At 40.1% G+C, this 26154-nt stretch overlaps 1 protein-coding gene across 1 annotated transcript in view; it reads right to left on the reverse strand.

The window, feature by feature from the left end:
• Positions 1-26154, reverse strand: part of XYLB (xylulokinase) — an 80813-nt gene that overhangs the window by 6516 nt on the left and 48143 nt on the right. The window contains exons 16-18 of the mRNA XM_066314175.1: positions 8237-8295; positions 4228-4315; positions 1936-2030 (exon numbers count right to left, since the gene is read on the reverse strand). Coding sequence (XP_066170272.1) covers positions 1936-2030; positions 4228-4315; positions 8237-8295 — 242 coding nt within the window. The remainder of the gene's footprint in view (positions 1-1935; positions 2031-4227; positions 4316-8236; positions 8296-26154) is intronic.

Here is a 26154-nt window from a genome sequence, read left to right on the forward strand (position 1 = left end):
GGCCCTCTGGCTTTCTGCATTTTCACAGCCATGAAACTAGCCAGGGAATCCACCATCAACTGCAAAATTATAAGGCAGGAAGAAAAAAGAAATGGTGTGGAATATGTAATTGCAAGAAGCTGATTTTAATGGAATGAAGGTGGAAAGCTAAGCTAAAGAGCAGGAATGGTTATTCCTTTCCTTGCTGTTTGTCCACTGCCCTCCCTGTCATTCATTCCTATCTACTGGGGCAACAATTTGCTACTGTACATCATTTAAAACCAATAAAAAAAAAAAAAAAGTGCAAGGAGAGCCAGGTCTAACCATGTGGAAAAGGAAAAGTACTGAGAAGGAGATAATTAACTCTTTTAGCTTCCAGGCCATTTTATGCAGAGAGCAGAGTAGAAAGAGGTGGCTGAATCCCCCGGTGATCTCTCCAGTCAGGTTTGCTTGGCCCCTGCAGGGGTACAAGGTGCTGCAAGGCCCCTGTGAGTGACAGCTGTATTCTGTGCCCTTGAGTTTTATAGCTGAAGCAGCATCAGGGGGTCAAAAGCAGGTCTCTGAGCACTCCCCACCTCCACCCCAGGCAGGCTGGCAGCTTTTCAGCCACACAGCATTTTGGGGGGGAACAGGGCAGCGACGTGAGGTTGAATCAGACACCAGGGAGCTGCTCCTGTGGTGTGTTCCCTGCAGAGAGCTTCAGCTGCAACACACATGGCACAGGCCACTGCTGTTAATTATTTTGCCTTTTAAAATGAGGGGGGAAGGTTGAGTAAATGAGATCAGATCAATCAAGTTTAAATTATTCAATGTCTTAATATTTCTGAAGGGGACTTCTATTCGATTACTGAGCTCCTCCATCTCAGTTAATAATTAAATAATACGCTGGCAGGCACAATGCAGCATGATCATTTCTATTATTACTCATGATGATATCTGGTGCTCCTCTACACATGTAGCTGGGAGTTAGTAGTTTTGGCAGATCATTAATTTCCCAGTTTAACTAAAAGCTTTAAAACCTTGTTGCCTGCAGTTAGGCCGCTCCCAAGTCTCATAAATGGTGGAGTGTGTAAGGCTGTGCTGATGTAAAAGAAAGTTTTTGCCCAGCTCAAGACCTTGGTGAGATTCACCTTTGCTATTTAAACATGTGTTCTCCAGGAACCTTGCTATATTGTATTGTGTATTTATTACTGCTCATTATATTTCAAAAGCTGTTGTAAACTTTGGGGGAGAGTGAGACGTGCAGGGTGCACTGGAGAGCCTGAGACAATGATTTCTTCCTTGAAATTACAAGGGCTTCCTTGGTTTTACAAGGGCTGGAATCACACAGTCACCAACAATGACTCTCTCTTCTGCTTTGTCTACGTGGGCCATAAAGCACAAACCTCACCTTCAAACGTGCCGAAACTCACAGGATGGGCACAGAACCAAAGACCTGTGCCTACTGAATCCTCCCAGCTGGAATGGCTTCCAAGTGGGAGCTTGGAAGTGATTATATACCAGTGATTCTATACAATTGCTGACCACTGTTTACAGACAGGAAGGATTTTTTGAGATGCTTCCAAGAAGCCAGAAAGCACAGTCACCACCCTCTTTTCCATGCTGCTTGCTGCAAACAAGTCCAGATTTATTTTGTCAAGATTATCTGTTACAACCTGACTGACCTGTATCCAAATTCAACTATTTAATAACTTTTTCTGTCCCTTAAGGAAGAGAATTTGCTCTCTGATCACACTTTGTTAGGAAAATTCATTCTCACAGGCCTGGATGGTGGGATCAGATTATTGCATCGTTCCAACACCAAATATCTCTCAAAATCAAATCTGTCTTTACAACAAGAACTGTGTAACCAAATGTTTCCTAAATTAATCCATTTTACCAGAAGAATTAGCAAAGCTCTACATTTTGAAGCAGACAAGAAAGGAAAAGAAAAATGGTATTCCCAAACTTGCTCACCTCCTCAGCCCCTGGGGTGGGGGTAACAGCCAATTTGGGCTCCGGTGCTAATTTCACAACATCAGCCAAGGACACATTCCTCTCAGCTACAAGTCCTGCAATGAGAATCACAATCCTGATCAATGCCAAGAAACACCATGAGGGATGTGCCTTGACTCCCTGGCAAATTAATACATTATATTGATCTTCCCTGGTCAGGTCAGCATTCAGGATTGAAGGATAAATGGCAGAAGATCTTACATTCCTATGAGGTAGCCTGGGAAGTGGGGACTCTGTGATTGAGTTTTTGCCAGTCACTCAATTCATACCCTGGGGAACAGGTAAGCAGCAGAAATGCTACTCAACAATATCAGTAATTATTTATGGTTACAACAATACAGTAAACAGCAGTGAAAATATGTGGAAGCAAGAGATTGAAGGACAAAATGTGACTAAACATAAAAATGAAGAGAAATGAAAACACTTCCAAGAAAATATGCTACAAATTATTAAATATATTTCCGTGTAAGAAAGCAGAATAATAGGGGAGTTCTGCTACGACAACATTTTGCTTTGTGAGCAAATCACAGCATTTCAGGAGCTCCCTGTACACCTGCTAAGAACCCCAGGCTAACTGTGAAACACCCCAGATGCACATTGTAAGGTTATTAAAGAGCCCTTGCCATCAGTATTTCATTTACATTAGCAAGTCCTCACTTTTGCTCAATTCCTTTGCCTGGCCAAGAGTGAGGCAGCTGAAAGCATCAATCAAAAATGCCATTTAGGAACACACACAGCAAACCCCCTGGGGCTTGGCTGGCAGAGGACGTGAGCAGAGGAGTCCCTCCATCAGCACAGCATCCGAAATCCTCGCTCAAACGCTCTGTCAGCCAAGCCTCCACATCTCAAGTGCCAAACTGGCAGAGGGAACACACAGCTCACACACACACACACGAAATATCCACACAAACTTTCATGATGGCTCCACGTTTCACGTGCATTCAAGGACAAGGAGTTTGCCTGCAGCATTAGCTGCTGGGAGGCTTCTGAAGCAGAAGGCAAAATTTCAGCATAAAGAAAAACAGTTTGGAAACTTGACCCACGAGGTGCAGAAATGGTCCCATTGTGGCTTCAAATACAGAGATAATCCAAGTGTTTCCACTGTTGTGCAAAAGCCTACTAGGCCTGACAGAACCCTTGTGCCTTTTCTGGAGATACAGAGGAGAGCACGCTGTGTGCATCAAACACACCAATTCAGGGTTTGGTCATGCAACTTTCTGTGCTGTTTTCAAATGCAAGAGATGGTGTAGTCTTTAGATGCTATAATGTGACAGCAGAATTTGCTTCTAAAATTAAAACTTGGCTCATTTCTTCTGATGGCTGATGCTATCTTTTCCATGCTTGTTGTAATCCCATGGTTTTACATGAACTTGTAGAAAAGTTATCCATGTCTTAAGGCCCAAATCCTAAAGACTCAAATAAAAAAATCTGAGGCTAACTAAAATTGACCTAAACAAGAACTTCCACACTTTTTAAAAATTATTTAGTTGTAAGATATTAGAAAACATTTTAAAATACATGGATAAAAATTCATGGTTGGGATTCAAGTCTTAAATAGCTGACAGTCCACCCTTAACACACACCCACATACATTAATAGATATAAGTTAATTCACATGTAAATCCTGGGGCTTGGACTGTTATATTACAGTGAGTGATGTAGTACAGCAAGCAAGATGACTGGTCAAGGTAAGAGTATCCCAAGATTCATGCATTTACCAGAGAAAGTACATGGAGCCCAGGACACCTTGAATATCTTTCAACTTGATGTTTAAAAGCTGGAAGATAGATATAAGGTTTAATACTGGCCAACAATATTACAAGGCCTTGTTGGCCCTGCCCTCATTGGTTTTCATTGCTGGGATCAACCTTAAGTTTGGTTTGGCCATTTCAGCAACCCAGTTTGCAGCCAGTCCACCAACTGGGGCAGCAGGCTGCACCAGCACCTTCAGCTGCCTGTATTCTTCCATGGAGGTAGCAACTCAACATGTGAAGGTCCTAGACCTTCCCTGGACAGTACCAACACTTCCCACACCCCATCCCTTGGTTGAGAAGCAGCCATCAGGCTTGGAATTACAATGTAAACTATATTGTCTGGCCTAATCCAAGTGTACTACGAGCAAAAATCCCTCTTTGACCTGTGTGGCCTTCCAGTCAGACGTGCAGAGGACTCCCACTCAAGCCCAGTAACATTAATCCCAAGTATTAACCAAGTAAAATTAAATGCCCTGACTGCTCACAAGCATCTCCTTACCATGGATTGCTCTGTAAGCACTCCCCAGACAAGCAGAGTTGGCCGTGTCGATGGTGAACACGGGCGCGTTGAACACGTCGGACAGGACCTGAGGAGCACCAAAGCATCCATGAAACACAAAGGGAAAAGAAATCCTTCATCACTGCTCAGGAGAAAAAGCAGCTGTCCCAAGCCCCAGCCAAGCATCCAGGAGCCTGTGGAAAGAAGCACTGCAGGCAACAATGAGGCCTGAAGTTGTCACACAACAGGGTATTGGGAATTCTGAGCTACAGATGTAACTCTAAATAAAGTCCCATTTCTCTCCAGATCTCTTGGTTACAGTTCAGAGGAGCCTCGGTTCAAGTGTCATCCCTCAAAAGCTCACAGGATCAGCCCACACTAAAGCCTTATGTCAGGGCAAGGAGACCTGCTCAGGAACCCAGGACTGGAGCCTGTTTTCTTCCATCATGTTACAGCTGATTGGGAAGGAAAGAGAGAAGAACCAGTCATGGCTCCTCAGTTCTATACTTGGATTAAAAAAAAAACCCTCCAGCAATATGAAAGCCTTCTAAGCCTTTCTTCTTCATCTCCACCATTCCCATCCTATTAGGATCAGCAGGGAGAATGACACAGGAGCTGATTACATGGCCTTTAAATTTACCAGTTTTCCTGGTTTTAAGGGAACCTTAGCTATGAAGATATATTGAGACATTGAGTAATACAAATAAAATTTTACAGGCAAAGGATTTGTTATGGCATCCAACAGATACTGAAGTTATTCCACCACGCATCATTCTGCATTGAAATCAACACCATCAGCACCTTACAGCCACTGAGCACATGTGCTCTTCCCCACAGTTTAGGTTTAGAAAAACAACACAGGGGTGGAAAAATTAAGACATATTTGGATAGGGATATGGGAGGTTCAGTAACTCTTCTCCAAAAACATTGTCAACAAATGCTTTCTGTTTTGGTTCCATCACTTCTAGGACTGCAGGTGCCCCTCAGGCTGAGCAACACATGAAGCAGGAAACAATTCAGATATAACCTGTGCTGGTTTTATTACTTTTTGCCAAAGGGAAAAGTGTCTCACCTGACTTAAATCCATGCAATTGAGTCTAAAATAAAGCCAGAATGTCCAGCATTCCAAGCCATTTGGATTAGTGCAAGGCACCCCCGATGCTGGAATTTATAACCCTGCTGTGGATGGACGCCATGGCTTCATAAAAGAAGACTAAGAAGTTCAATCCATATCACCTATAGAAATATTTAGTACATGAAATTTCTGAAGGATTTTTCTTTCTCTGATTTTTTTTTTTTGGAGAATCTTCAAATCAAAACCTTTGCAAATCACTGATATTTCATAATTTAAATTAAAGTGGCATTTTGCTAACTAGAACCCAATGGAAGCCTGAGCTTATATACTTAAAACATTGCTTTCTGGTAAGACAGAAAAGTCAGGATTGGCTAATTTCATTTGCAAGCAAGCATTGAGCAACACATGAACTTCAGTGCTAGAGAACAAATGAAAAATCATGGTTATCTATTAAAAAGTCCTCTGGAAATTATAAGGGCACAGAGCTCTAGTCCTACTGCCCATCCTGCCAGCCACTGCTACCACTTTGTTTCAACACATTCCCCATCTGCATCTTCACCTCATCTCTAGTGGGCATTTCTTATTTGTTTATTTACAAGTTTAAATTGTACAGTCTTTTGGACAACAATTTTTTTGTTGTTGTTTTGGGGTTTTTTTGTGGGGGTTTTTTTTTGGGGTTTGTGGAGTTTTTTGGGTTTTTTGGTTTGTTTGGTTTTTTGTTTTTTATTTCTGAAGAGCTTCATACACTGCAGTTCTACTCTATACTGATTGCTAAGAAGTGCTGTAATACTACAAAAAATTTCAATAATTTAAAAAATAAAAAATTTTTTGCAACTATTATAAAATAAATTTTTTTCCAAGTTCATATATTTGGTAAGTCCTTTGGAACTGTGGTATCTCTCACAAATAATGTAAAAAGAAACTGTTAGAGGTTCTACTGCTTAAGATAATTCGCTGTGTTCCATGTGGTCATTAATCAAGCACCACATATGTTATAAAAAGCTTCCTGGAACTGTGGAGAAAGCTGCCCTACTAAAATTTTTTAACAGATTTTCCTAAGTTGTGTCCTTTGTGGTGTAAAATATAGGAGTTCCTGAACGTTGATTAATTAAATGATAGTCTTTTGTAGCCCTGGAACAAATTATCCAAAATTGACCATGATAAGGGTGGAAGCTGTTATTCTTTATGCAACTGATATGGTTTCTGAGGTTTTGATTAAATTAAAAAGGAAGATCCAATTAACCAGTGATTGAATTAAGTGAATGACACTGTATTGATCATATTATTTTAAGACCCTTCTAATGAGTTTTAAAACCAGCTGAATTGTTATACGTGAAGAGCAAGCACCCCAGCCGCCACTCTCCCAACCCCATGATTTTTCAGCTGTGTTTATTACCAAATTATATATTTTAAGAACATTTGTTTCTCTGCCCTCATTCCGCAGCAAGGAGATCCTCCTGGCAACCAAACTGGAAATACAGCTTTAAAAACAAACTCATCTGTGAATCCAATCTTTCCTGATGCACCCTTAGTGGAATTACTCTTGTAAGCACCAATGTTTGAAGCAATTAACCAATCACTTAATTTCCCAATGTCACATTCTTAGGCAAAGTAACCAAAGCAGGTGAAGAGAAGTGACATCTGCAGGCAAAACATGCTAAATTTGCTGCTCCCCAATCAGCTGTACAACCAGCAGTTACACACACACACGTGGCTTGGATGCCTTAGGAGAAAACAGCTTTTTACTTTTTAGTTCTTCGACCTCCATTTAATCCAGCTCAGGTTTTGTGGAGCAGAGAATTGACTGCAATTGTCAAAGAGAATGGTGTGCAGCTGAGGCTGGCCTTGACTCTCTCTGGAGCTGGTGGGAAGGGATTGGAAAGCCCAGAAAATATTTCACCCTGTGTTCACTATCCCCAGTGATAAGACCTGGCCCAAGATTAGGACTTCTGATGTACATATCTACCTCCAGGAGAGTGTTGGAGCCCGTGGATAAAGCAGAGCTTGTCAAGGCAGCCCTTGGAGCCCAGAAAGCTCCTCGGATCACCCAGAGGGAGACATTTCCATTTGTTAAGTCAAAACACCATCCGTTTTCCTCTGCACTGCGACAGACGGGATCTCCCCCGACCACCCCAGGGCTGACAGATCACAAACAGACATCACGTCACAGATGACTGGCTTTGGGCAGGATGAATCCCAATCCAGATGTCTGGCTCTGAGCTGTGGAGAGCCAGGTGAGAGGCCTCTCACCATTTGTGAGCGAGGCTGTGCCAAGTCTCAGTGGGCGCAGACAGAGGGCACACGGTTCCCTGCTCTCCACAAGATGGATGAAGGATCTCACCCGGGCTGGATGTGCAGCAGCAGCAAAAAAAGAGGTTGGGAAGACAGAGGAACAACCCTAAAAAAAGTGCAGCCTCCTCCAAACAAATGCCATAAAGCTAATAAATAATACAAAGGCAGGGGGTTGAGGATTGTATCAGCGTGATTGTTTGTTTGCTTGTTTTTGGGGTTTTTTCAATGTTTAACACCATTAATACCACCATGTTTGATTCCCCTTCAGTTTAAAGAAACCAATGGTTCAGCTTCCACCTGAGCAATAAAAAAATATATCTCAGGTATTATATAAGAAGTTTCTTTGCAATTTCTTTTCTGAATTATTTGATTTAAGTGATGAGACCTGGAAATCACCAGTGCTTCAGATATACATTCATAAAACCAGTCAAATGGGAAAAAAACCTCTAAGTTCAATGTAAAATTAGCACTGGGCTAAAGGTTTTCACTCTAAACCTAAAGAAAAACCCCAAAGACCTGCAGCAAATTCACAATTCCATATCCCCACCTTCCTGTGCAGCTGCAGTCATTTGGATTCAGTACAGCAAAATAAAAATGGAGATGTAACTGCAAGTTCAGTTCAAGATTTAATTTTCTACTTACCTGTAAGATCTTTTTATTGTGGGATGCACCACCAGTAGCCAAAATCCTTGTTCTAGGCACTGCAATGCAATAAAAAGTACAAATCAGACCGACAGTGCACATGGTCAAGATTTGTGCTACTGAACCAAGTACAGTGAGAACAAGGAGGTGGGAGTCAGGGCTCTCTGTACCTCTAATTTACCTTCTGTAAAAAAGGAGATAACACTAATTACCCACTTTTCCAAGGCACATTAGAACATTTCCTTAGAAGAGGCAACATAAATATTGCAGATCTATTATTATTGTAGTGCTATCAGTGTCAGGGAGATTTGCAAAGGAGATACAGAGTAAGAAAGGCAGTGTTATTATATTACAGCTCTGGTTTGAGGTCAGATTGGTTTGGCTCATAGCTGTATATATACAAACTGACAGATAACCTTTAAAATCAGCAGTATTTTCCAAACTTATCTCCTCATGACGTTCACAGTCAGAGTTCACTGAAAGCTGGGCAATCCCTGTGCGCTTGAATGACAAGGAAGTGTGTCAAAAAGCAATTAGAGATGGTCTAAATCACTCCACTAAAATAAAAAAAAAATCTGAATCTTCATCCAGCGCAAACCCACAGCTTTGGGGGAGTTAAAAAATATATCCTTGCTCTTTAGGCTTAAAGAAATCTATCCTTTCTTCTACATTCCTGAATGTCTGCCTCACCATTTATTTGTGTGCATGCTCCTCTGGAGCATAGCATGCAACAAGCCACACATCTATCTATCCATAATCACAATTCAGCAAGGCATTATGAACAAAATAGTCCAAATGGTCTCGCTGAAGTTCTTCAAAGGCTTAAAATAAAATAAATACATAAACACTTTGATATCACACATTAAGAAAAATCTGAACACTTAATTACCCTGATTTATGACAATAATAAGTGATACCATCATGTACACCCTCCCAAAAGGGAAATTTCACTGTGGTTATTGTTTTGTTATCTTAACTTCCTTTTTAATAAAAGCTAAAGATAATTTATTTCTCACAAGGCGAAGTTGGGCAACTTACACTGATGCCCTAAATAACTTATTGTCATTTATCCTTTCAAGTATCTTAATGACAAAAGCCCCTAAGACAGAATTAGAAATAATCAAAAGATGCAGCTCACCACACCATTTCCAGACCCCCATCTGGGTGCTCAGGTGGAGCCCCAGACCCAGACAAAGCATTGCATGGGAGACCCTATTTTACTGATAAATTTAATTTTATTTTCCTCTTTGGAGGATATTCAGTGATGCACAAATTGGGTTTTAAAAGCCATTAGGATCTCTGTCAATGTCAGTAAACAAATAAAACAAGCAGCAGAGTGATTCCTCAGGGAAAACAAGTTTCAATTATACCAACACAGAGTGACAGATTCCTGCCAAGATTATCACAACAACATAATAGCACAGAAGCCAGTGAAAAATAACTAGCAAGCCTCTGTTCCTAGAAACCGAACCAAACTCTAAATTATTTGCCTGGTAGTCACAATTCTGTCTTGCTAAACCTTGTTGCGAATATAAATTCCTGCAGAACTACCACATCCAACATGAAAGCACCACATTTCAGAGACAGACAGCAAGACAGGATGAGAAACAAACACACTGGCTACACAAAAAAAAAAAAAAACAGGCTTGCTGTCCAGTGCCTCTGGAAAGGGGCTGAGCCCACTGCTGGGCTCCCACCATCAGGAAAGAACAGTGGGCAGCATAAAAGTGCCAAAGCCAAACAACAACCACCCCTGTGAGAACAGCAAACACATCTTAGCTCAGCTGCTCCCTGCCATCAGCATTCCAGCTCTCTGCCTCAGGGCTTCTGCTCCACAACTTCCCAAATGGTTTGCATTTGGAATCCAGCAATGGACAGGAGACTTAGTCCTTGCTAGGTCACAACCTTCAGGTTTTGGCTGCGTTATAAATTCATCCCATCACCGTAATTCAAGCCACTTCTATATCAATAAGTTATCAGAAATATAAGGGTGAATTTACAGTGCATTTGTCACCTAATACAGACCACACACACACCTCACCATCAGCTGAGCTGGGTGTCTTCCAAGAGGCCAAACCAGATCCCAAGGCTAAAATTGTTTAGCATGCTGCTGTCTGCACACCCTCCCTAATCCAGACTAATTCTTTTGTAGCAAAATACTAAGAATTGTTTCAGAATATACCTAACTACTTGATAAAAGAAACTAACTCAATTTACACTGTGAAGTTGCTAATATTGGTTGGACAGCTCACGTTCTAAACTGCATCCACTCATGAATACAAACACACACAGAAACAGTAAAAGCACTCAAAAACCTATGCTGAAGCTACATGAAGGGCAAAACCATTCATTCTCCTCCTCTTTGAGTAAATAAAATGGTTCAGTTCACAGAAACTCATCCCAGCAGGTTACAGCCAAGTGAGCTTTAGCTGTTGCTGTGGGATGACAGACTCTGGGCTGCTGTACAGGTGGGACTGATCCACCCAGGCCACATGGAAGCAAAAATCTCAAGTGAGTGTGGTGCTCTGCAAGTGGCCAGAGCAGAGATAACATCATCCCTCTTTGGGTTTCAGTCACTTATTACAGACAAGGATTAGGTCCCTAAAGAACTACTTGAATTTGCTGAATTTTAGGTTTACTTCTTATTTCAGCCTCTCTCCAGAGAAGGAGGAAAATACATTGATCACTGATTTCAGGGATTGTCTTTTTGATGCCAATATTGTGTGCTTTACTGAACAGTGGACATTTGCTCTGAGATGTGTAATTGGATACATCTTATAAATAAATAAAGCAAGCCCATCATTTATGTATAAAAGGCATTAACAGAGACATTGCTCATCCATCACCAGCAGTGTTCTCAGCCAGCTGTGTTTGAATCTGTCAGGAGCTACCATCCATCCCCTACAGCACTGCACAAAGAGAACTTCACAGTGTTACTAAAAAAAACCTCAACAACAACAACTGTAGCAAACATAATTCAAGAATTCAACTCTATGACAGTTGAGAGAATCAGATTTAAATATCTTTTAATTAAAAGCTCCCTGCATAGTACCTAACCAACCAGTTTATTTCCTTCTTATTGAAAAACTAATTATTTTTTTAGAGAGCTGATGCTGAATTTTAACCCTGTCTAGAAAGTGTTTGCAGCTGCACATGGCACAGTGTTGTTCTGCCATAGGCACATCTTCTGGAGATCTATTCTCTTCTGTGGAACGTGATGATTCACCTAACAAAACAGAGTTAAAATAATGGTTCCCACTGGACAGGAGGAGGGAGGAAGACTCAAGTAAAGAAGTTTGTTTATGTGGGAAGTCTGAGCAAAAGGCACTTTCCCACACGAGGCTGAGAAGGCAGCACACAAAAATACTCATTGTGCCTTCCACAGAGATCCAGCAAGAACTGAGTGATGTTAAAGTTCATCTCCTGTCTCTTGCTTTCAGCCAGAATATTGCTTTCATTCAAAGGTTCATAGGGAAAAGAAAAAAAAAACTGTCACTGAGAACAGAGAGAAATTATGATTATGTATGTTCAGCACTGTCAGTGGTCCCAAAAAGACTGCAGTCCTTCATCACTGCATATTAGCAAACACAGGGGAGGGGCAGGCACTGATCTCTGCTCTGTGGTGACAGGGACAGAACATGAGGGAATGGCCTGAAGTTGTGTCAGGGGAGGTTTAGGTTGGATGGTAGAGAAAGGTTCTTCACCCAGAGGGTGGTTAGGCACTGGAACAGGTTCCCCAGTGTCGCTGTAGGACACAAAAGAAAGACTCCAAATATTTCAGAAGGCAAAGAGCATAGAAAAAGAAGGCTTTATTTTCTAATTCTTACTACCTTTTACAAGGTGTTCCAATACAGACTTGACATGGTTGGTGAATAGGAATGACACCTCTCTAATCCCATTGGTTAACCAGAGAAACAGCAAAACACCACCTGCAGAAAGATTGTTTTGAGAAAGGAGAGTTGTTTGCCAAGATTGTTTTGAGAAGAAACTTTCTTGATTTTTCCTTGGGGAAAAGTTAGCAGCTGCCAGCAGGCTGAAATCTCTCAGGCCCACAGCCCAGGACAGTGGTCACAGCACCAAACCTGACAGAGCTCAAGAGGTGTTTGGACAACGTTCTCAAGGCACAGGGTTTGACTCTTGGAGATGTCCTGTACACCACCAGGAGCTGGACTCGATCCTTGTGGGTCCCTTCCAACCAAAGGCATTCTATGGTTCTGTGATGATAGATGTAGATATTAAGAAAAATAATTATCTCAGCAGACTCACACCAGTCAGAGGGGTAATGCTAATAATTATCACCAAAAGTCTTCTGCCACATCATTCGTGCAAGGAGACTGGAGGTAGAAATTCAGCCTCCTGTTCCAGATGCTGAAATTGGTGGGGTGACTCCTGACCTCAGGGTTTTTGGATCTTGCTGTATTTCAACTGGACAGAAAGAGTGTGTCTGTGTCACTGTGTCACTACAGAATTTTGTTGGTTTGTGCACTTCAAAGCCCAAAACCAGAATTTAACCTTCCATTTTGATGCTGAAAACCCTTCAGCTTTTTTCATCTAAATTTTCAGGGCTACCCACAGTGTACCCTAATCTCCAGGCACTCACTGACTTTCAAATCCCTTAAAAGACAATTCCAAGAATTCATCCAAGCAGCTTCATAACATCTTTCTCATCACCACTAAATCCATAAATAAAACAGAACAATAGAACATGTATTCAAAAAGCAGCTGATTATGCACATGAACCCATGCCAGTTATAAGCATGATTGCAAATAACTGCAATTTACAATTTGCAAGCAAGAAAAGCCCCTCCTTTATTTCTCTGATTAACTTCAAATACTATAATTTTTGAAAAAAAAGTATTTGCTAGCTTTCCATTCAAGAAAAAAACCCAAAACAAAGCAAAAATATATGGTTATTTTGTCCCATTTATCAAACAAATATTGCAAGATCATCCTCCTTGCTTATTAACTCTTCCAAAATTCATGCTAATTTTCATTATTCATATAAAAACACTAAAATTTAACTCTTGCTATGGTAAAAGATTTCTCTTATCTAAATGCTTTTAAGTATGGCCTTTTATGTCCCTGAGACTTTTAGGACTGTGTCCTAAACAATATCTACAGGAATGAGGCAAAAGTAATGGAAACTGGAATATACCTTTTTTCCCCCTTTTCCTTCAGTCATTCAAAAACTATTTTTCAGAAGTGTTTCTGACTTGCACTTTGAAGCATCAGCTGATTTATCACTGGCAAAAGAAACCCAGGTTTGCCATAGAGGATTGTTGCCTTCTAACTGGCAAGTGAAGAAGTTTTCATATATTTTGTAACATCCTTTAATTTCACTGAGAGTTGCTCAAATGTTTGTCAGGAATTTTCCAGACACAAAATTTAGTCTTATTTTTTTTTAAATGCAGTGCCTGGGGAAGGAAAACAACTTTTACAGATAGAATTGATCATCAGCCTCTAAGGCCACTGTCGTAGAGCTACCATTAAATCAGCTGTAATTCAACAGAAGGGAAAAAAAGCCTGGATTTTCTCATCAGCAATGACAAATATGCCTAATATTCTCAACATTTATGCTACTTACATAGATAAATTCTCTACAATGATGTGGGGGAAACCAGGCATGATTCTTGCTCACACTGCTGCAAGGCACAAATAACACCACTAAAATGAGCAGAGGAACAACAACTGAGTTGAAACAGAGCAGGAACAATTTAAGATCCAAGGCTCGTGTACCACTGATAGTCACAGGCCACCTTATTTTCTCAAGAGACTGTTCTTCATGAAGATGTCAAATTTGGCTATCCTAAGGTCTTATTTCAAACAAGACAAAACTTAGGATTTCAGAACTTGAAGCTACCAAATGACCTTCTTGAGAATCCTTCTAGTCTAGCTCAGCTCAGAGATTAACTTAAAATCTAATGTTGACTCAAAGCCTTCTCCTTCTTGATGGATTTCAGGAAGAAATACACAAAGAAAAATGTGCACATAAATGATCTCTTAGCAGCAGTTTATAGCTCTGCAGATCACCCCCCCAGAAAAACCCACACAGCCCAAGAGGTACTACAGAGGAAACAAAATCTACTCAAGATACAATTCCATTTCATTGACTGCAGCAGAATTATACTGCAGGGAAAAGTTTGGTACGTGAGGGGTAAAGACTTCTTTGGGAACAAGCAGATCAATAGTCATAACATTGTTATAACATATACATTGACACGCTCGCAACAAGGCCTCTGAAATATTTGCAATTCTTGTAGAAATACTGCAGAGCTGCAATTGCTTATCAAGTCACAGTGATTTTTTAATTTATTTTTTAAGACACAGATCTCTATTTGACAGAATATTATGATGAAGCCTGGGACAAATTCCAAAGGTATTATAAAAAACAAAAAATCCACAACTCAGCACTAGAGCTTACAGTAAGGGGGGGGGAAAAAAGCAGCAGATGCAGACAAATAATTTTTGTAGATAAAGGTTGAATATTTTGGAAAAATATTTCTCTGAAGCTTTTAAGGAAAGAGATGGAAGAAATGGCAGAGGGGTTGGAACTAGATGATTTTTAAACACAATCACTTTGACCACTTTCAACCTAAACCCTCCTGTGATTCTATGAACACTTAAAAATCTGTTTGGTCAACACTGCAGATGTACTGGGGGAAGTCCTCTCCTGAAGACATTATTACTAGAAGCAGTTTAATGAACCTTGCTATCTCTTGCTCATCTAATTTCTCATTTCTGAATCAATTCATTAAAGAAAAAATAAGTAGCAGATTTCATGAAGTAGTAAAATAGAAAGAATTCATGTACCAATGTAACTGCTTACATCAGGTTTAATTTTTTTTTTTATTTTTTGGTAGTTTTCCTCTTTTGTTACCCAAAGTCTGGATATTATAATAACTGTGTGTTGGGAAAAAATACTAATAACCACAAAAACTATTTAGCAGTTGTTCAAATATCTACATACTAGCCAAGGCTCCAATTAAAGGCTTAATCTAACAAAGAACAACTTGCTTTGATTGACCCTATGTTGCCACAATTACTCATAACAAGACTCTTGACAACACCTCTGCCTTCCTCTTCCACTTCAGAATTCCTGTCATTCTGAATAAACAAGAGATCTGCAACTAATGTGACAAACTAACTGATTCTCAAAAAATGTTCTGAAGCAGGTGGTACCAGTTTGAAAGCAAAACCTAGAGGAGATGCCAACCAGGCATTTTAAATCTGGCCATCACATCCAGTTTTTTAATAACATACCTGCAGACAGCTCCAAAATAGTAAAAGATCAGAGTGGAGCATTTGCCTAAACAAGATCACACAGCTTCCACACAGTGATCCCAGAGTCTGGATCTGTAATCACTGAACTACAGTGACCTTAGAAAGGCATGGAACCTCAGCTAAAGTGACTGAGAATTTACTGTGTCTACTGACTGTTCTCATGTTTAATACCTTTAAATAGTTGCACTCTTCCCACAATTTATATTTTTATTCTTTAAACATCTAGTCACTTGATCTTAGTGGCTTCAGCTTTCCAGTTAAAACATTATTATTAAAATTAGGTTTCCCCTTCACATGCTGGCACTTTACAGACCACAATTAAATTACATCTTGTATTTCTTTTTAGTAAGCTAAGGGTATTATGTTCTGCCACTCATTAAAAGGCATAATTTCAAGACCACAAACCACTGATGCTTAGTGCTGCTGGTCTACTACTACTGCCTCTCAGAAATGTCTTCACCTCTGACACCACTATCAAAAAAAAGAGCAGAGTTGGTAAGAGCACTAAAAATTACTGTCCCAAAAGTGTCTGACTGCATGTTGTCAATTTGGCTACCCAGCTATTTACCAGTTTATAAAAACTCCTGATAAATCACAGAGGACTGTGATCACTGGGAGAACTTTTTGGAGGGAATTCTGGCTCTGAATGTCTGTAGCTCCAGCAGACACACACCCTGCATTGCCATGTGAGAGGAGGTCAGGAGTCCTGTGGTCCTCAGGGTTTTGGAGAGCTCTGCACTGAGCTCCATTCTGAAAATTCCTGCTGCTCAGTTCCCAGGCTGAGGTGAGACATTCACCCAGAGACAGGCACATGCCAGATAGGCTCAAAAATTAGTTTTAATTAAAAGGTCACTGCTACCTTAGGCATTCTCCACTGACTAAAACAAATTTCTTTCAATGTGCTCTGTAGGCAGCACCGAAGCACAGTTCGGTGTCTCCTCAACGTATTCTGACACATGAGAAACTTGTACTTGAAACTCAGCAAAATACACACCCTCCAATGCTTATCCCAATTCTGATGAGTATAAGTAACACATGTGGCTTTGCAGATCACACACCAGTAAATAATGCTTGTTACTGAGTTATTCAGGAAGACAAAAAACACCATTTTTAACAGAGATTTGTCCTCATACACCAATATTCAGCCTTGCAAATCTTCTAAGGGAAAGAGAAAATTACATTGGCAAATCAACATATGACACTGTCCATCGAAGGTTAAAATGAGAAAAGCAAGCAAAGAGATAAATGAGCCACCCAAGGTCACACAAAATCAGAAGAACGACCAAGAATAGAACAAAGGCCTTTTCATTACTTAGATCACAAATGCATTCGATTCTGCCTTAGTTAATCTGCAGAGTATGAGCATCAGTAGCAAGACATGTCCACAGGAGAAAATATAATAATAATGAGCTGCAAGTTCAGCATTACCTAAAGCCACAGGATATAATTAAAAGGCACGGGGTGCAGTGACCTGACCTTGAATGCCACCCAAGTGATGAGAAAAAAGAACATGCTGTCAAGTGGTTCGATTCTAGAGAAACCCAAAGCACAACAAATCTGGGGGAAAAAAATCACCTTTGGGTCTCGATTTGCGAAGCAGATCTACCAGGTCTGCTCTGCTTCCCTCCACACCAGCCTCTGTGTCTTATCAACAACAGCAATAAAAGCATCTGGAAATGCAACAGAGTCAAGCCCATGTAGTATTTTATTTTTGCAAAGGATAAGCCTGATTAAGAACAGAAAAGAACTCCCAAAACAAGGCAATTTCAGTGCTTTCCTTAAACATTTTTTCAAAATAATTATTACAGCTGTTTTGACATCCACAAATATTGCCTGTAGCTTTTCATCTCCTAGTCCAGAAAGACTGGTTTGTGTTCATTCAGTGCCTGGTGAAGAATTTTTCTTCTTGATTTTTCCCTTTCATACCTCCTACTCCTCTCAATAGAAATAACCTACAGGTTGGAAAGTACTTCACAAGAAAAAAATTAATTGATAGGAGGGTGTAACAGCTCACCAAACACTAGCTGAGGTAGCAGAAAATCTGTTTATTTTGTTTGTTCAGGTGAGTTCCATATATCAAAAAGAGAAGAAAATAAATTGAGGTGGTAACATATTTTTTTTTGTCCCTAAAAACCACACCAGACCTACTCACAGGAAAAAAAATCACGGTGACCTGCTCTATGTGACTGTGCTGAGTTACTTCACTCCTCTGAACTCATTCTTTCTGTACCTAAAGAACACAGCACTGGGGACCACTTGTACCAGTTGGGTCTCTGAGCAGCACTAAAGCCTCCTGTTATTAATAAACCTCCTCCTTTCCAAGTGGATTATTTATAAATGAATTGTGTGACCTCTGGCAGGCTAGAACTGAACAGAGAATACAGCTCGCTCCCCTTTAACTGAAAAACAAAGGCTATGGAAAGATGAATAGGGAGAAGCAATTAATATTTCCTAATAATTGTCACAGTGAATGGGAGAACTGCTACGTTTCTGAGGGTTTCTGCACAGAAAGGTTCCAGGTAACTATTCATTCACGGGGCTGGGTTCATGTAAATCAGATGTTGTTGCCAGGCAACTCTAGGTGCTAAGGAATGAAATACAGTCTGCAGAAACCTAATAGCCTGGAGAGAAAAAGGACTACAATCAGAGATTTATGGCATATATAAAAGGAAAAGAGTCATTCTCCCACACACAAAGAACACAGATACTTTATCATAAATGTCCTTAGCATGTTTTTCTATGGCATAATTAAGCAATAAAATTCCTACTACGCCCCAAATCAAACAGGTAAATTCTTTTTTTTTTTTAATGTTTTGCTCATTAAGCTTTCTAGAAATAGATCTTGAGAAATTAGCTACCAAGACAAAAGGTAAAATTTAACCCAAAGATCCTTCTTTTGCCCAAGAAAAGTGTTAGGTATACAGACAGCACTGCAACTGCCAATCAGCTTTACACTTTACCTTCTTATGTTTTTATACCATGCTCATTAACATAGCATCTGATCATCAGAAATTCTCTTTAAGCTTATTAAGATTTTAAAATATTTTTAGCAAGTTAATTAGAATACATTAACAGAGCTCATCTGTGTTCACCCATCATGCATATTTTATTTCATTCAGGCAAATTGCTTTTAAATGAAATATTAGATCTAGGAAGGGTACACTGGTGGGTACTGAACAATACAAGCCCTCAATACAAAAACAGTCTCTCACACCCCTAATAGTGAGAAAAGTGGGGATGATGACAAAGGGCTTTTTAAAATTCCTCTTCTTATTACAGCCCCCTTCAGCTGTGCTGTGCATACATGGTGTATCATCCTTGTACCTGAACCATGTTCTGCTGCCCTCATGTTCCCATACAATCAATAAAAGTTAAAGACTAAGAGCCCATTGCAGTGGGAACCAAAGGTCCAGCTAAGGAGAAGGAAAGAACATTTTCAGCCCCTCGCACTGTAATTCAAAGGCTTTTGCAAAGTCATGTTTGCTGGGTTTGTTTTTCTCCTGCTGATGGTGTGTGAGGATATCACTTGATCCAAAGGCAGGAGCCCAAATAAAAGCTCTGCCATGATGTGACACAGGTTCCTGACAGGCAGAGGTGCACGTGGGTTTGGTAGAACAACAGGAACAGCTCACAAAGGATGAACCTGAAATACCCTTTGCTTTAGCAATCATCGTAAATGCTTCTCTCTAATGTGCAGTGTCACCAAGTATAATTAAATAATTATTTCGGAGGAAAAAGGAGACAACAAAAATTACCTTGGCATATTTTTGGAATGTCACTTGCAGAATTTTACTCAAGTCAGATGAAGTTCATCACTGGCCACTGAAATTTAACCTCAGTTCTACTACTAATAAGATGTTCCTCAAGCTCCTGATATACTTTCACTCAATCCACCTAAATAAGACACCTTTGAAATTATTCCTTCCAAATACTTCCCATCTGAGGAAGGATGGAAAATCACATTAATTTGACCAACAGTTCTCAAGTTAAGTAATTACTTTTAGAGATCTGCAAAAATAAAAGAATAAACAAAGTTTGCCAACCTCATGCTTGATTCAGATTTTGCACTCTCACTGCATTTCAATTAACCTGCCACAGATTGCAGAGCTGACATATTTGATTCAGATAGTAAAGAAAAACACTCACAAAAAAAACAACAGGTCTGAATCCTTTGCTGAGTGATCAATCCATATCAAAAATCACATTTAAGTCTCAGTCACCACACATTTCATGATCTGCATCATTAACACTGTCTGGTTTGAGGGATTTTGATAATCTCTTTGACAATCTACAGCAGTTCTTTATCTCCAAAGCACTCATGCCTTTTAACCAACCATCATTATTTAGGTATGCTTTGTGCCTGTAGCCTTCCCTGAGATGTTAATCTCCATAATTCAAGAGGCTGCTCTTTTATAAACTGCTGTCATACTCCCCATGTTTTCTCCCACTGATGAACCCCCAAATCAGGCATGTTTCATTTAGCATTTGGCTGAGCACACCAGCCACGCTGACGTGGGGATATCTTAAGCACAGCTGAGCAATTCTATGGAAAGTTCTTCCAAAGGCCAAGAGAAGAGAACTATATCAATGGATGGAGTCCCTTTTCTCTGGATAAATCACTATAAATTGCACTGAATGCAAACTCACCCTGCCATAACCTTTTCCTCCTGTTTCTAGGTTTATTAATCAACTCACACACCAGAAGCATAAGCTGCAGTCTGCACTTTTTTCTCAAGCTTGACCAGAGAGAAGTTTTATGTTTTAGAGGAATTCTCAGCCTTTGACAGCTGGAGAAGAGATTTCACCTCCCTGTCACAGAGCTGGAGTCCAGCAGCTGCCTTGGCCACAGGGATCAGCTGGGATCTCCCCCCAGACCTCTCTACACACTGAGTAATGAGCCCCACAATCCCAAAAACCTATCTGCTGGCATTAAAAAAAACAAAAACTGCCTTGGTTTATTTTGTAGCATTTAAGCAGAGAAATGTCCTATCCTAAGGAAAAAAATAAAACAAACCCACAGATAGAAATCAATATAAATTTCTAGTAGCACCCTAATTGCAAAGAGTAGGGCTTGAATGAGCAATGAAGGCAAACCAGCATTTGAATGTCATTTAGAGTGACCAAAGACACTGAAATATGTTTACAATTAAGGCTATTCTCTAGATGAAGGAGGGGGTAAAGTAAAGCATGGCTACCAGACAATAGTAAAGTAAAATGCAATTTAGCAAAGCACATTTTGTCATTGGCCTACCCTGGCGCATGCTCCTTGCTCCTACAACACAAACAGTGACTCATTTATCCAAGCCAGGACAATTTTAACAAATCCCTATAATATCACTGCCAGAGCTGCATCTGTAGCACAGCTATGCTCAAGCTCACCTGGCTCAGGATTTTAATGACAACCTGGAGCTCTCCACTGATTTCAGAAACTGCCCTGTTAACTCCCCAGAGCAGCTCAGAGTGTGTTATCCACCCCAATCCCCACCTGCCTCTGTCATCCCTTCACAGAAGTCTCAGCTGTCCTCTTTAAAAAGCTGAAAAACTTCTCCAGTCCATTCCCTCTCTCTTCCCCTTCTCCCAGAAACACAGCACAGAGGATTCAGGGCCATTTCTTTTCTTTGAATTTTCTTCTGCAAAGGCAAAAAACCTTCCCCTACCTAAAAGCCAGCCTCAGCTAAGTATGGGACAACACTGAATAGCCACTGAACCTATCTATCAATTTTAATTTTTAATTATTTTTTTATCATCATCATTATTGTTGTTGTTATTTTAAAGTAAGAGGGTGCTCACATATTCCTTTCAAATGCAAAAGGATAAGGTTTTCCATTCTGGGTACCTGAGATGTGGTTCACCAAAATGCAGCATATTCTCTGAGTCCCTTCCACTGCACCACATCCAATCCTCACATAAAACAGCAGTCAACAAAAACGTACAACATCTTTTCCCAATTCCTCACAGTTAACACATTAAGTGGCAATAAAGGGTGCAATGACTTTCCAAGGGCATGTACCTGTTTAATTATTCAAAAGAAAATTGACTCAGGCACCATGGTATGAAACACTAAAATATGCAAACGAAGTAAATTATGGGGGAAAGCAACAAAAGAGAAAAAAAAAGGGATCATAGTGAGAGGAACATATGGGGGCAGATTCTGATCATCTTGTGTTTCTGAGTTTCTTTATATACATGTGTATGAGAAGGAAAGCTTTTGAAGTGATAGAGAAATTATTATTTACTCATCTCAGTACTCTGACCAGGGTCTTGAAACAATCTAACCATGCCTAGAATTTCCTAAGAGAGTGTTATTTTCACCTATATACATGAAGCAATTTCAGAAAAAGGAATGTTTACACCTTTCTAGACAATCAAATCTTACTGCTGGGAAAACACTTGTTTCAACACAGGCGGTTTAGATCAGAAGAAAAGATGCAGGACCTGATCCATGAGTAAATCTCATTTATTCTAAATTAAGGGTCTCAAATAACTCACTAAAGTAATAAGACCAGGTTAAGAGAAAGGTATCATAACATCAATTCTAGCTATTTGTCCATAAAACATGAATATCCCATTAAAACAAAGAGCATTTGATTTTACCTTCGACCAGAGCAAAAGTCTTTCCAATCAAGACATCCAGTGAATTGAATGTCTCTTGTAAGCAGGTGTTACTGTGTTATATTTTCATCCAAACTGCTGAGAATAAGCTAGAAGAAAATGACAAAGTAAATTGAACAAGAAAGTGTCTGATCTTGATGAATAATTCAATGATGCAATGCAACAAATACTGATTTTTTTTTTCCTGGTAAAGGCAGTTTACAACTGTCCTTTGCTTAGAAAAATGACCTTCTGATGGCAATTATACTTTTGTCTTTAGGCACTGGATGACAGTCTTAGTAATGCCCATGATTCCAGTTCACAGCTCTGCTGCGGATCTCAAAGCACTCCATTCCTGCTATATCATCTAATCCTTTTTTAATCACATAATCCAACTGCTGAAGAACTTCAGCTATAATATCAGGCACACCGGTCACTGACCGTTCTTTAACTATTCTGGTCGCTTTTCTGAAGTCCTAAAAGGCACCAGAGAGCCACAACCACCATTCCCACTCCCTGAGGAACTGCATGGATAACAAGGGGCAGAGAAAGCCTTCACTGCCACCCCACAGCCAGCACAGGCTGAAGGGAGCCTGGCTGTGTAAAGCTGGGACACACAACAGTTGGACTTGTTGCAAGAAAAAGTTTTGGTAATCAGGACAGCAAAATGTTAAGCACCATTCCCACTCCCCGAGGAATTCCTTGACTGCCTGGATGGCAACGGTGCAGACACAGAAAACCTTCAGTGTGCCACGACAGGAAAGTCACTCTGCAGCCAGGACTGCCAGAGCCACAGGTCCAGAACAGCCTAATGAAAACAGAATTCACCAGGAAAGGGCTGAGCTCTGCTCCCAGAAGTATGTTTTTTATTACCAACAATTTAAAAAAAGGCAAATAAGAATTCATCTGTAGCATCCACAATAAAGACTATGTTGCAAGAGCCCCATCACTGGGGAGATGAGCTCAGCCTGGTGAGGACCAGAGAGCCAGAGAAATCTTCCCTAGGGCTGTGGTACAGCACACAGTGTATTCAGGTCTTTCTGTAAGCCATTCTTCACATATCAATATTAAAAAGGGACTTATTAACTAGAAGACTGTGACTGAGAAAGGCTCCTTTTGCCTTTTCTCATTTATTCTTTGCTCATTGGGCTCTACATCTCTTCCTTGGTGCACAGTCTTATTATGACAAAACCTGCAGCAAATAATAGTCTGCAGTAGGTTATCAATACAGCCAGAAAAACAATAAAATTAAGAAAAAAAATTAGCCCTACTAGAATCTGTCATACTTGGCAAAACCAGGACTGTTTAAAGTACAAGTAAGGACACAGGCACTCAGGTGCCTCTTTTCTGTCCCCTGCAATATTTCAGCATTTCTTGCTCATGAATACTCAGATTACATTTGGCAAGTTGGCAGCACTTCTTAACACCTTACAGTCTAATAAAAATATTTTTTTTCTCTGTGCTAGACAAATCTGCTCACCTCCAACCTCTGCCACCCATAAAACAATTTATTCAAGTACCTTTACTCTGAGCACAGTTAACCTTTGCAATGTACAAAAACTTCTGTGCCTCATAAATGAACAAAGAGCTCCTAATGAACAAAAAATACTTTCCTGACTAAAAGTTTAATATTAATTCTGGGAATAAAAAGTATAATATGACTACCCATATATTGTACATAATACAGTATATAGCTCATGGATCTTCTTTTAAAAGGTTTTTGTTTTCAAATTACCATTGTATAAGATTTCTATGTACCACAAGGATTCTTTTGGTTACTGCAGATTTGCACTGGGAACCAGAAAAGGAATGCTCATGAAAAATAAAAATAAAAAACCCACTTGCACTAGTTAAAAAGCCAAGGGATGAATGTAAGAGCAAAACAGGATTAATTTTGTTTTCTTCATTTCAAGGTTAAGCCTCAAGGAACCTTAACATCTCACACATGGGTGTAAGTTTTTGGTGCATGGTCCATGAACTCCTGGCAGCCCATAATGCAAGAGAAACACATTGGTTGCCAAGGAGACTTGAACTTGCCATGCAAGAAGTCCTGTCCCATACTGAAAAATTTAGGGACCCTAGAAATTTTAAGTATTAAAATCAATGATCAGGAGGAAAGAAAGTGGCATGTGAGCGGTTTTCATCCTCCTTTCCCCAGTTTCTTACAGGGATGAGGGATCAGGACTGGACTGGAAGGCTTGAATTCACCAGTGTCACGCTTCTCTGTGGAGACATTTTACATTAAAGCAAGGGCTGGCTTTAGTTCAGTATTTTTAGCTTTATTTTAAATGAAAAACTGCACTGAATTCTGCAGTAACACAACTGTTGATCACATTCTGTTTTGTAACAGAAGTCCTGTCAGATATTTAGCCTTAGTTACTAAAAACTATCTTCAGGGAGTACAAACATTTCCCCTCTGGCATCCTGTCAGTCACAGCAAATCTGTAAATAAACTGTCAAACTCCATTCCAATCATTCCTGAATCTGCAAGGGAAAAAAAGTAGTAAAATTGGTGCAGCTGGTTGTAGTCCCTGTAGAGCAGGGCTGATTTCACAGCTTTAATATGGTTCACTACTTCACAGCCAGTCCGATCTGATATACAGCATGCAGAAATGAGTGACACCTTTGCTAATCATTTTCTTAAACTTATCACATGTGGAGGAAATAGCAGATGCAATGACTTTTCAAGGGCATGGACTGGTTAATTTTTCAACAGCAAATCGACTCGAGTTCTGCAAAATTAAAAATCCACTAAGACACACTGTCAAGCTATCTAAATTATGGAAAATCACACAAAAAGGGAAAAGCAAAGGTCTGGTCATGAGAAAGACAGTGTTAGACCCTCTCCTTATATGGTCTTACGCAAAGTAGGAATATAGCAGTAGCGAACGAGACAAAAATTTAAAAAATCTAAAATCTTTGCTGACTCCAGCAAAGACTGACTAAACAAAATGGGAAACCCTATGTACTATTACCTGGAACATATTAGCACCTTTGTTCTGTAATTCATAACTTATTAAGTAATCCTGAAGGAGCTGGGCAAGAATTTTTCCTGGCAGATACGTTTTGTTGGACCAGAACAGCTAACTGAGGAGTTTCTCAAGGCCCCATTGGAAAATGTGCAACCGAAGAAAGATCAGTAAGACAATAAATAAACACTATCACCTTGCTGCCTATGGACTCAGTTAGGACATAAATCCCCTGATTTAGAGCAGAGACAGAATCTGAACTGGGATCTGCTTCATCCTGCAGATTTTCCTTCACCATCAAGTTATACAAAGTCACACTGTCTCTCTGGATTGGTGAATATTTCATAAGAGGCAGAATAGCCCCAAGCAGAAGACAGACTGACTCAAAACCCAACAGCAAAGACACTGCCTTGATTTATGTTAAATTTTGGTTCAAGACTCATTTCTGTTATCACTCACAAAAGGGATCTCAGTCTCCTAAAGGAGATGCATCCTTTATGTTTCCTCACAAAAGCCCCCTAAAACGTGACTTTAACTATGAGCCAGTTTGGACAGAAATTTCAAAAGCGTGCAATTTCTAATGAAATGAAACCACAAGGGTTTGATTGCAAATGCTCCCTCAGTCTCCCTGCTCAGGAAAGGAAACTTTTCATGCTGAAATGCACCACAGGGAAGCAAAGAGCACTGAGGTCACCATGCCGCCATCAAGTTTGAAGGTGGAAAAAACTAACATCACTCCCTTAATTAGGGTTGCCATATGGTCAGATTTCTGCTTTCATGTTTCCTTTCTGAAGCTCAAATCTTGACTGGCTGGAAAGGGAGGGATACAAAATGCATCAAGGTTCACCATATGGGCCCTGGTCTCCTGTGCACTACGTGTGTCAGAGATCTGACATATCAGAGACATCGTGCTCACCATGCAAAGCCTACATGGCCTATCAGCTGCTATTTCCTTCCACTAATTCCCAGAAGAAAGCATGGGAGCCCTACCAAACATCTTCCATTTTTCCTACCACACAGAAATCCAAACCATATGCTTCCAAGTTTGCAGAAGTAACAACTGCTGCTCTCCAGAAC

This window comes from Sylvia atricapilla, chromosome 1, assembly GCF_009819655.1.
Source record: "Sylvia atricapilla isolate bSylAtr1 chromosome 1, bSylAtr1.pri, whole genome shotgun sequence".
NCBI classification, from domain to species: Eukaryota; Metazoa; Chordata; class Aves; order Passeriformes; family Sylviidae; genus Sylvia; species Sylvia atricapilla.